This window comes from Platichthys flesus, chromosome 10 (genome assembly GCF_949316205.1).
Source record: "Platichthys flesus chromosome 10, fPlaFle2.1, whole genome shotgun sequence".
Taxonomy (NCBI): Eukaryota; Metazoa; Chordata; class Actinopteri; order Pleuronectiformes; family Pleuronectidae; genus Platichthys; species Platichthys flesus.
This window is the reverse complement of record NC_084954.1, coordinates 17,829,902-17,842,025: the sequence shown is the minus strand read 5'-3', so window position 1 is coordinate 17,842,025 and position 12,124 is coordinate 17,829,902. Positions and strand designations below refer to the sequence as shown.

Sequence of the window (12,124 nt, the reverse complement as noted above, 5' to 3'; positions counted from 1 at the left end):
ATAGACTTTATAGTCTATACGTAGACTATAAATTGTATCGTCTTTTTAACACCGTATCTGTCTTTATTTATATCCATTATACAAAAATTGTATTTTACCGTACAATATTATCCTTACCTTGCAATCATTCTGTGCCACTGAACTTTTTTCTCATACTTTTTCTCTACGTCTGTGTTTAGTTAAAAGTATTAGCCTTTATTAAATTAATATCTCCATATGTATTATATTGTAATTTATAGTTTTTTGGGATACTATATATTTGTACTAATTTGATTGCTTTTTTCATTTTGTACTTTCACTTGCTAATTACACAACTACATTGTGTTATCAGTGTATATTCTCAGTCTATTGTACAGTTTTGTCCATGACAATTTCAAATGAATACTATGTATCAACATAATGCCATGTTTAAAGACAACATCTGAAAATTAAAGTTAAAAGAAATAGCTCTTTTGTAGATTAAGCTGACTATTTTATGTAATCCAGCTGTTGCATCGTGTAATATTTGTGATGGTCAGAACTGACCTGACATACGATGGGTATATTTATTCCTCACACAGATCATCAGATCTAGGACGTCACATTTCTTTTTACACTGATAAGAATCAATTGTTTGTCAAAGGCACATTTGTGAGCAGGAAGCAGACAATTTGTGTCACAGCTGCTGAAATTTACTTAACAAAGCAGGAAGTGTAATTTCCTTCTGCAACCACTAGGTGGGCTCTGTACACAATTTTTTCAAAGGTCGATATTGCCTGTGTAAGAACTGAAATGACTGTATGTGGTCCCTTCTGCACCAACTCACAATATCCACAATTGGACTCTGCACCTAATGTTTTATTTATTAAAAAAGTACAAAACTTCCAAATGTTTCCATAGGAAAGCTCAACGAAATCACAATCCGATCTCTTTTGTATCTATTCCATATGTGTGGTTAAACATTTTATTAATATTACAAATAGATTTCTTGCCTTTTAAAAGTTACAAAACATAAAAAGAAAATAAAAGGAGAAGAGAAGGGATGCAGTCTGCTTCTTGAGTCCCTGTGTTTTAAGTGTTAATCTTGAAGATTGGTGTGGCCCCTGATCCAATAATCAGGAAAAATAGGAGGATATGAGTGGCTGAGATGCCAATTAAGTGTAAGTATCTGTATTGTTGCTAGAGTTTAATTTGCTGCAGGTGTTTTAAACCACTCATATCATATGGTGTTTTTACATACAGAACAGGATTCATGCACATATTTACAGGTATTTCCTGTTAGTATACACAAGTAAATGGCGATGAGCAACGGAGAAGAATTTAAGAGACACATTAAATACTTAACGAAGTATAGAACGACATTGAAATACTGGTGGGTGTATCTTGATGCGTTAACATCTTAAGGATTAACACTTGCGGAGTTCTGTTCAAAAGTGGAGATCATGGAAAAGATAAATATTAACATAGCAGCCATTTAAGGAATTAAATCACCTCTCCAATCACCTCTTTGCGAGTTACTAGCAAGGGATGTGACTTCAAGCAATTTTATATTTACCATTATAAATTAAAAGCATCAGTAACCCTTGAAAAAAGATTTCGTCCAAATGTTGAGACCAATGGGGATGAGGAACCTTCAAAGTGGTTTTGTGATATATTTAGCAATCAACTTTTTCAATTCAGCAGATTCTTCAAGATCTAATTCCCACAGTCATTTCCCCTGACTAGGGCAAGAAGGCTACACTAACACATTCAAGTGCAGTGTTGCCTTTTTTACACCCATAGAGACATTCGGAGTGTGATTTAGCCTCATTACTTTGAGTGTTGATCTCCAGCTTCTATACAGAACAGAGAAATTGTGTACAAACAACATGCCCCTCTCATTCTCCTGTCAAGTAACTGGCCTTAAACGATCACATACATTTGGGGAGAAAGCAGAGGAAAACCCCCCAAAAGAATCTTCTCAAATATTTTAAAACAAAATATGCTAGTTATGTTTAAACGACGCGGGCCTGGCAAGGCTTGGTAGGCATCTCCAAGCTGCTCTCTTGGCCACAACATGCAGACACCTCGAACAAGCGAGACTCCTCCGCAGGGGCTGGCATGCCCTGCAGACAGATCTGCTGCACGTGTTGCCTGCAGAAGAAGGTGAAGTTGAAAGTTAGAATTCTATAAAACAAGCACTATTCAAACTTGTATATGTTCCTCAAGTAATACAAACCAAACTCATTTGGCTACATTGACATAACTCACCAAGCAGGACGGGAAATGACATAGTGAAGGTCAGGTCTTTGGAAACCATTGAAGGTGGAGGAGGCAGCCACGGTGTAGGCACCCATGTTTTCAAAGACCAGCCAGTCGCCCACCTGCATGTCAGGCAGGTAACACTGCTCAACAATGCGATCAAGACCATCACAAGTTGGGCCCCAGATACTGCAGGGGTACATGATCTCATCTGGCTTTGGCTTCTGTTAGTCGTAAGAGGAGGCGAAAGAAAGAATACATTTATCAAGTCAATGCATTTCACCTTTCATTGACCACAAATGATGAGTATCTTGTTGGTGTCTTATGTTACCTTGTGCAGTACTGGCAAACAATGAGCGTGGTCATAGAGTATACAGTTGAAAGATCCGTACACTCCATCGTTGACATAGTACATCAGAGTCCTGTCATTAGTCCCTTCGTCTTCATCTTAAAGAGAAAAAAAATATCTTTAGTACTGAGTAACGGAACAAAACTGCTTCCAGAATAAACAGTTTTAGTAAACCATGGCCATTTTTCTAAATTAAGGTCGTTACCGTCAGAGACTGAATCCTCATCCATTATGACCTTCTTGGCGATGATGTTGACAACTAGAGTGTAAGCAGAAGCTACATAAAAGCGTCCTGGCTCAGCGATTATCTTAACACCGCAGTCAGCAGGGAAATACTTGTCCAGGGCAGGGTTGATTACAGCTGTGATCTAGAAAGAACAAAAATGTCCATATGTAAATAAGACTGGAAGAGAACTCATCTTATGTTACTACTACTGATTCCCCGGCTAAATTCATGCTGTACTTTTTTCTCCAATATAATAAACTCAAAAAATCAGTTTGACCCTGTTGTACAGCAGCCAATTTATATATTTGAAAAAGAATAATTTAATTTTACCTCCTCAAATTTGAGTTCAACATTGTCGGAACCAGGGAAACCACCACCAATGTCCAAGAGATCCATGTTGAAACCGAGCTCGTCCTAGAGGGAACAAGATTCAGTCCTTATTGACTTTGGTGGAAGAAAACCCTCATAAAATCAGCTGTCTATGTATTTAAGTCACAACTCACGCCAATATGGAAAACAGTGCGAGCATCAGCTATGGCCTGCGTGTAGGTCTTTGGATCAGTACAGCCACTGCCAACATGAAAGCTGACGCCAATGACGTTCAGTCCCAGTTCTTTAGCCCGCTCCAGAAGACCTCTACAAGATTTGAGCGGGGCCCCAAACTTCACACTCAGACGACACACTGCCTTTGAGTCATCTGTGGCAATACGCAGCACCAGCCTGGGCATACAACAAAATCAAGTTACTCAAAAGGACAAACATTCTGAAAAGATGGCAGACACACATTAAAAATGCCAAAGCCTTTGTTTCATGGATGATAGTCTTACTTGGCATTGTCATGACAACGGGCCACTTTCATGAGTTCCACTTCGCTATCAAAGGTCATCATCTGGACGCCATGGGCAGACGCATACTTGATCTGCGAAACCTGCTTACAGGGGTTGGCATAGATGATTCTGCTTGGATCCACTCCCAGAGACTGAACCAGGGCAATTTCCGTCTAGAGAACAACATTCAACAAAGAAAATATTTGTTCAAAAACTAAATTTCCAAGTTATCAATTGATCTTTGTAATGTAGTGCTTTGCATTTTGTGTTATGGACACTTTTCCAAAACCCACCTTGCTCGCACAGTCAAATCCAGTTCCCAGGGACGCCAGTGTTGTCACGACTGTCCGACTGTCATTGCATTTGACAGCATAGAAAGGAGTGATACGAGGCAAGGCCCTCATCCACCGCAGGTGTTTCTTAAGCACATCCCCCAAGTCACAGACGTAGAAGGCATCTCTCTCATCCTGTAGAAGAAAGGAGCATATGCATTAAATGGAAGCAGTCCTTTCCACCCATAACTTCACAAATGGGGCACTGTGTGTCCCCTGAAAAAAAACAGCACCCGACCCTTACCGTCGTGGATGATTCATTGATCTTCTGCTCAACAACATCCCGGGCAGTGAAACCCTCCTCCAGGAAAGGGAATTCAAACTCAGTGGGAGCTGCAGTGTTCATGGTAACAACAAGTCCTTTTGTTTACTCACAAGTAAACTAGAAGAGGGAGGGAAAGGCGTATTGAGATTACATTAAACTTTGACAACTGTTTCTTTTGTGTCCTTGATTACAGTCTCATGGGAAAGTCTCAAACTGTGTGGGTAACACTCAAAACACTAACTGAATGGATATGGATTTGGTTGAATACATAGAAGATATGAGAGTGATTCACTTACTTTATTACAAACAAGATGGTTTTTAGTGCTGCTGTTCCTCAGGTGCAGAGAAGCCAAGGGGGTTCACCAGTGAAGTTAAAATCCTTCAGATAAGACTCAAGGCCAGGGCCTGCTGAGTAGCCAGTGTGAAATCTCCTAGAGTTATGATTCTGTGGAAAAGACAAAATGTTAACAAACTGAACTTCTTCCTCTGGTTGCAGGTAGTAAGTCACACAACTATTTATAGACCGTACTTTAACGAGTTCGATCCTTCTTCATTTTTAGTAACAAGTTACAGATTATTCTATCGAAACCACCACAGCCCACGAAAGTTAATGTATGTCAAAAAGACACAAAATTGTTAAGACATTATTAATTCAGTCCTCAGCAACGCTCCATTTTATAACTGTCAGAAAAACTTGACACCATATGTGGAAAATCAATGAAATGACTCACGTTTAAACCCCGCCCAGTCTATATATCCTCCAATCACAGACAGGCCCGCCTTTCAACGTAAGAGACCGACACACAGGCGGACCAATCATCGACCTACAAATGACACCGACGTAGAAATGCCGGTTCCGCTTGGAGCGCTTCTTGCCATGAGGTAGTTTGACGTTAGGCAATTTCTCTTAACGTGATTCATCCGAAATGACCACGAGCTAAATCAAACCGGTATCAAACCGGTATCAAATGTTACCACATTAGAGTCCGCGGTCCTGGAGTTTTACGTGCGCAGTTAACAGAAATAAAATCGTTTATAGCCAACCAGCCGTCCAACGTAACGGCCACGTCGAGACGTTAAGAAACACTCTCCCCAGCTTTGAATGAAACTAAGGTTACTGGCCGACTCTTAACCACCCTTCATTGTCCTTTTTTCAGCCGCCATAACCGAGCCGGCCTGCTAGCCGACCTCTGCTAATATTACGTGACTAGCATTGAGGCTCAAACGTGACGCCTCAAGTGTATGGCGTCGAGAAGAAACGACCCCTCTTACCTTAAAAAGCATTTACAAAGAGTTTGTCCATTAGACACAACCGCCGGGATTAAAAAGAAGCAGTGTCCCTCTGAATGAAGTCCGCTGCAGGAGGAGTAGCTTCTCTGACCCGGATTGAAAGACGAGGACGAGCCGGCGAGGGATCCCGTCGGTATTTATAGAGAGCTCGTTACCACGGCAACGCAGCCAGCTGAAACCGGCCCCCAGTCCACGTAGGAACCGGTTTGGTCTCGTCACCTCATCCACATGGTGGGAAAGACAGAGGAGGCTTCTACCGCCGTGGATTACTAATGGTAACACAGCTCCTGTCTGTGTCAACGCGAACGTGGTCAGGGCACCAGACACATGGCTGCTCAGGTTCCATCCCAACTTCACATAAGACCAAACACTGGGTCTGTAAATGTCTCCTTTGTCCAACTGGTCTGACCTCGCGGTGTATTTAATCCTTTAAGAATCAACATGTAAGTTCTTTAAGTTGGATTCTCACCAGATTCATGAATTAAAATAAACCTGTCCCCAGATGTCTAGGAAATTAACAAAACATTCAATAACAATAATAACAAATATATTTATATACATTAAGAGCTGTTGTATAAACTCATAGGGGTCTCAAATGTGAGGATCTGATGCCTTTCTTCGTCACACTGTGTATGAAAGTAAGTGAAAACTCTTTTCTTGTATTTTAACTTTTTTTTAAGATTCATTAATAAGACATCACAGACAATTCAATTTCATAGACCATTAGCCATTAAAGAAAAAAGAAGTGGTAATATTTGATAATGAGGGGAAACACGAGTTGCAATCCCCATGAGCCTGTTTTGTGCTTTAATCTGACTTCATGTTGTTGATCAAAACATTTATACAAGGCCAGCTGCGATGGAAGAAGCCTGTGCTGCCTTTGTGTTAATCCCAGAGAGACTCTGTCACGCTGGCAGACTGCAGACAACACTGTGCTGGCCACGGCACGGCCTGACCTGACATCCGCCTCCTCAGTCTCTCTCTGAGTGTTTGACCTGCCTGATGAGATTAAAGGGGATTGCAAGGTGACACAAGAGCATCAACACAAGCACATGTGTCACAATAGCCCAGCGAGATAAATGCACTCACAAATATTTATTCAGGAAGTGACACAGTAGCTTAATTTAGTAAGATTCTAAAAACAACCGTTTTCCATGAATCCAAAATCCAAAAGCCTGTCATGGTGTGAATACTTGTAATCAGAAGCTATTTATCTCTCCTGTGGTGTGTCTCAGGGTTTTGTATTAGCCTACTTCCCAGTTTTTTTTGCTCTGTAAATATTTTCCTCAGGTTATATTATTGGTCAATATAAATATATCGTTTATCATTCATATGCTGATAATGTCCAATTATAGATCTCATTCAAGCCGGATGAAACTAACAAACCTTGTGTCTTGCTCAACTGTCTGACTGCCATTATGGACTGGATGGCAGGCAGATTTTTTACATTCAGACAGACCTGTGGTTCTTTTAATTGCTCAAGTAAATATCATTTCGAAGGTTTCTCAGAGTATTGGGTCTCCTTAGAAATCATGGTCTCATTTTTTATCAGCACTGTGCCACACAATCTGAATCCATGGCTCCGACACTATGGACCGCCCATCCTATTAGCATAATACCTGCTGCTATCAGAAGCTAAAAACAAATTTATTCTGAATGGCCTGAGCCTAGTTCTGTTTTTTTATTGTGTGTGCCAAGGCTTTGTCTGACTCCTTTATAACACTTTTGTGAAGCGCTTATATATACATATATATATATATATATATTTGCAACTTGTTTTTGAGAAAAGAGCTATATCAAATAAACTTTTCTTACTTAAGAGAAATAAAATGCTATTATTCCAGCATCATCAAATTCCTGATGCCGATACCTTCAACCCTTACTGCACAGACTCATCAGTCCAACTGTTGCTTTGTTAGACATTTGGTTTGCAAGCAGACATTACCAAACGGAGGAAAATGAACAATCTGGTCAATCCGGCCCCGCAGTACATGTGGAAATGTTGCACAGGCATCAGTTCCAGGACACTAACAGGAAACTTTTGGGCGTCGTGAGGACCACATATCTGTGGGCTTAGCTTAATATCTTTTCCAGGTCTCGAGGCCACCATCAACATGGCATTTTACATTTTGCACAAAAGTTTCCAGTAAGATCTTCTGCAGGGTTTAGTGAATTAAGTCACTTTTTTCCAAGATGTTCTGATACATAAAAAAAAAACTCATGTCTTTTCTGAATTGATTGCAGAGTTAAAATGAGGATGAGTGTCTTACTTATTAGGGAACAGAATCCACAATCACTCTTATACATTGCAGCTTTCCCTATAGCCCTGCCCAGAATCTGAACTTGTTCTAGCAGGCCTCCTGTGCCTCTGAGGCAGGAAGTGGGCTCACACACTTGAGGACTAACTCGGTTTTCAAAGTTCAAAATCACAAGATCACGAAACGCTTAAAATATATTACAGAGGAAACCAAATAAACAGTTTCTCCTCCCTCCAGTCATTTCCCTTTGTTTCTGTTTTTCTCTCTCTTCCTCTAAACGTCTGTTTCCACCATCTCCTTCACCTCCTCTTGTTATGTCTGTCTCTCGCTCCGTGTGGACTTTCCATTATCATTATTGTGACCCCCACATTCACAAAATACAAGGATGATGTGTTCTAGTGGCCTACCAAAACATACACATTGCAGTGTATGTGCCTCTGTGACCCTTGTTGTGCCTTGTGTATCAGCCGTACATGGCATTGTGTTTCTCTTCACCTCTTTTTTCACCATTTTATCAACTTTATGTTCCTGCACTATCAAGCTCAGTGTGAATAACATAACTTGTAACAACAAGCAAATGAAACAAACCAACATTTTCCTTGACATTTCTCAAGAGGATAAACTGAACTTATTTCATTTGTATCAAGATGAAGGAAAAAAACCTGATGTTGAAACAAATATCTTCAACACTCAAGGGAGATTCTTCTCAACACATTGGTTCTGCTTCATGCTTTGTTTTGGTGAGACATGATTTAACTGGTTCCATCTACTGAGCTATGATAACCGTTTTAGTGGCACCCATTAGTTATCATGTGACGATATATACTGCTTCTAAACAGTGCCTGGCAGTTACATAGCACAGTAACACAGTCACACAAATAAAGTATAACCTGTTGCCCACAACAGCAGATGATTCTTTCATTCATGTTCACACACTCTTTGATTCAAAGAGCTACATTTCTATGGGCTCAGCACTGCGGGATTGCCAGTGTTTAGTCTTCACAAGAAGGCTTGATCTCAATATACCTTGGTATGTCTGTCTGGCCCAGACAGCTACTTATGACACCACAAATCTCCCTGTTTCTCTTTTGTGGCCTCAGGCCCATATGAGCACAGCACAATACATTGAACAAAAAGTGAACTTGGATGACTGGGTTCATCCATAGTTAATTCAATCTGTAGAAGGATGTCTCACTACTCCTACTCCTTGACGTTATGTCGAGGGAATCTATTTTTACAAACCATGTACAAACTATCTGTACCACACATACAGGCATGCTCGGTCTGAACTGTACTCTTAACTTTGCACAATGCAGTCATTTATAGGCCTGAATGTTTCATAACCACCAATAAAGGAAACACTCTTTAAGGCTTTGTATCTTTCGTTTAAAAGTGTCAAGTGAAGACACAAGTTATAATTTTGGGTGAATGATAAGTTAATAATGAACTCAGTTTGTGAAAGGAAGCATGTGTTACTTCTTATGTAAAGTCTCAGTCCCCAGTGGCAGCTGTGGCCCATGTAACCCACAGGGTTACAAAACGTTGCACATGGCAAAGATGTGGTGCTTATATGCCAAATGCAGGAAACACCATCTCACCTGTGATACAATCTGCACACACTCAAAAACAAGAGATGGATCAAAAATACATTTAACAGGTGTTGCCACTGCAAAAAATTATGAAAGCCTGCAGTGTTGCTCTGAAGATTAACACACAGACATTTGCACAAAAATTCTCAAATATTATGACATTTGGAAATTGAATGAATGCTTTATATTCGTCAAAATAGATTATTTAAATTTAGCCTAATCACAATCCATATGATAACAAAAAGTCTTCATAATGAAATTAGCCTTTGACTGTGTAGCTGCTCCACTTGACAGCCCTGTCCCTGGAGTGATGAGAACAGGGTTTGTTTAATCTGGCTCTGCGCTGACTCATCACTTCTTCTTCTTTCAAGGTTGAGTTGCCCAGAGTTAGTCCAGAGACCTCGGTAAAAAAAGAAAAAGAAAAAAAGTGTGATCATATTTTCACTAGAAGTTCTTTTGTGCTTTCCTGGATTGGCCTGAAGCAGGACAGGGCTGCATCAGCACATTTCACTCTTTTGATCCTTTTGGAGAAAAAAAAAGGCTGAAGAGAAGGCTTCGCCGCTTCACTTGTGTTAGGTGTCATGGTTCTAGCGTTCACACGGTCGTATTTGATCTCTGACATAAAAAAATGTAAGGAGTAGAAGTGAAAGGGCATGCCACTGTATCTATATCTTCTCATGATGCACAGTGGCAGCAAGTTTGCATGCAAAAAAAAGTCCCAAAAAAGTTGTTGACCTAGTCAAAGTCAGAGGGCTTGATGACACCCAAAATCCGAGTTTCATGCTCTGAAGCTTTTAACACACAAACATTATCTCCAGGAGTTCAGATGATGTACAAGCACATTCATACAAACCACATTGTTTGGCCTGTCTTATTAAAGTAGACAGCACAGCCTTGTTAGCCGGGCTCTTAGGGATGGATTTGTACATGTATGTATTTGAGTGGTAAAACTAGCACATGAACACAAAATGCAGGTTTAACAGTTATCAGTAGTAAGGAACAGATGGAGGTAATAAATAATGTACACGCACATTCATAAAATGATTTGTCCAATATGGTTTTTAATGAGATTTAGCAAGGCTCTACTGTGGCTTCGATTTTTTTGGTATTTAATATGAAAACCAGCACATTAACAAGCTAGCGTATAATTAGCATGTTCATATTTACTCAAGGCCCAGAGTGGAGTTCATAGTGTTCAAGCACATTCATATAAGCATCCAAAATAAGTTCAACAATTTCTTTGGCCTCTAGATTTTACAGTAGACCTCACAGCCATGCTGGCCAGGCTCAGCGGCTGGATTTTTATGCATTTTAATGCTAAAACCAGCAAGTAATGTTAATATTTGCTCATTAGTGTTAACACAAAACACAGCTGCAAATATAACTGGAAACCAAAGTATAAGACAGAAATAATTTAGTTGAACATTTTTCCTGAGACCATGTTCTGGTAACTCTGGACAATCTTCACTATGAACAGTTTCCAATCGAGCCACTTTCTTACTATAGGAAATAGCTATAATGTGGAAGCACAAAGCTTCATCACATACTTTGATTCAGTCACATTAAAAGAGGCTAGTTTCTGACTCTTTGTTTATACTTCATTATGAAACCGTACAATTTTCAATTATGCTCTGTCCTTGTGTCCCACTGCGACCGTGTTCCGATTTGCACAGACGATAGTAAACCATAACTTAGATGCTTTCACTTCAAGTGAAAACATGCGTATATAAAGTCCAAAAGGCAGAAATCTACCACGAGGCATACCGTGGGTCTACCCAATGGTTCGTCTTACAAGGTATATCAAATAGCGCGTCCTTGTGCCTGTGGAAATTCAGTTTCTTTCCTTATTCTTTGTGACGGCCCTGGTTGACCCACTTCCTGTGGCCTGATTGCCAGTTGTCATGGTGAAGTCAAAGCACTGTGAGAGGAAAAGGGGCCAAATTGCCTGGAACCAGGATTAAACAACTATACCAGATGACACTTTGCTAAATGATGTTTTTCTTCTTACAGTGGGACTGCGTCACTGGTTTCTCAACACAAAGGACTCAACTAGGATAGAGCTCTGTCGTCGAGCCTCAGCAACACAGTTTCCTCCGATAGAAATCACTCTTTAAATACTTGAGTAAAAAGCTCCCTTTTCATACCAGTTAGGCTTTGTACCGATGGATTTCCTCTTTGAAACAATGACCCTGATCTATTGGGTACCAAGTGAAAGGGTCAGATGAGGTAAAGCCAATTAATAAACAAGGTTTAAGATTGTGGAATTGCATGAAATTTTCTTTAGCATTTAGATAAGAAATAATATCACCTCTTATAGCTGTACGATAAATGGATAAATATGCAGCTGGAGGCTAGCTAGCAGATTTTCGGCTTATAGCTTAGCTTAAAAATTAGCACACTAACAAGAGATCATTGCAATAAGAACTATTTCAAATAACAAGAAACAATCTTTGGGCGAAATGCTTTGGACATTTTGACAATGTCCCATCCACAAACATGGAGGCAGCAAGATTTATGATGAATACTGCAGCCAGCGATCAGATAGCGATCTACTCGCTTTGGTTTCACTTACGGGAAGCAGTCATGTTGTCCACCTTTATATACTGTCACTCATAAATAAGAACTGATTGAGGCTAGATTTATTCCCGTTTCAAGTTTTGTGCTAAGCCAAAGGCTGCTAGCTCGAGCTTCAAATTTGCCATACAGAGTTTTATGAACCATCTACCTCTCTGCACGGAAGAAAGTAAGCCTTTTTTCCCATAACAGTG

General features: G+C 40.1%; 1 protein-coding gene across 1 annotated transcript; it reads right to left on the bottom strand.

Annotated features, from left to right (window-relative positions):
• Positions 1-816: 816 nt before the first annotated feature.
• odc1 (ornithine decarboxylase 1) lies at positions 817-5,633 on the bottom strand. Its single transcript, XM_062397169.1, has 11 exons — positions 5,492-5,633; positions 4,516-4,664; positions 4,199-4,336; positions 3,916-4,089; positions 3,623-3,795; positions 3,299-3,515; positions 3,126-3,209; positions 2,775-2,937; positions 2,552-2,667; positions 2,230-2,444; positions 817-2,112 (listed from the first exon to the last, which is right to left on the bottom strand). Exons 3-11 carry the CDS (start codon positions 4,298-4,300, stop codon positions 1,974-1,976), a joined length of 1,383 nt encoding a protein of 460 aa, XP_062253153.1. The 5' UTR covers positions 4,301-4,336; positions 4,516-4,664; positions 5,492-5,633; the 3' UTR covers positions 817-1,973.
• Between the last annotated feature and the right edge of the window lie 6,491 nt (positions 5,634-12,124).

Coding starts and splice junctions, on each gene's coding strand:
- odc1 (XM_062397169.1), bottom strand. CDS start 4,300: ATGAACACTGCAGCTCCCACTGAGTTTGAATTCCCTTTCCTGGAGGAG. Junction 3,516..3,622: donor CGTTGTCATGACAATGCCAA/GTAAGACTATCA, acceptor TTGTATGCCCAG/GCTGGTGCTGCGTATTGCCA. Junction 2,668..2,774: donor TGAGGATTCAGTCTCTGACG/GTAACGACCTTA, acceptor TTTCTCTTTAAG/ATGAAGACGAAGGGACTAAT.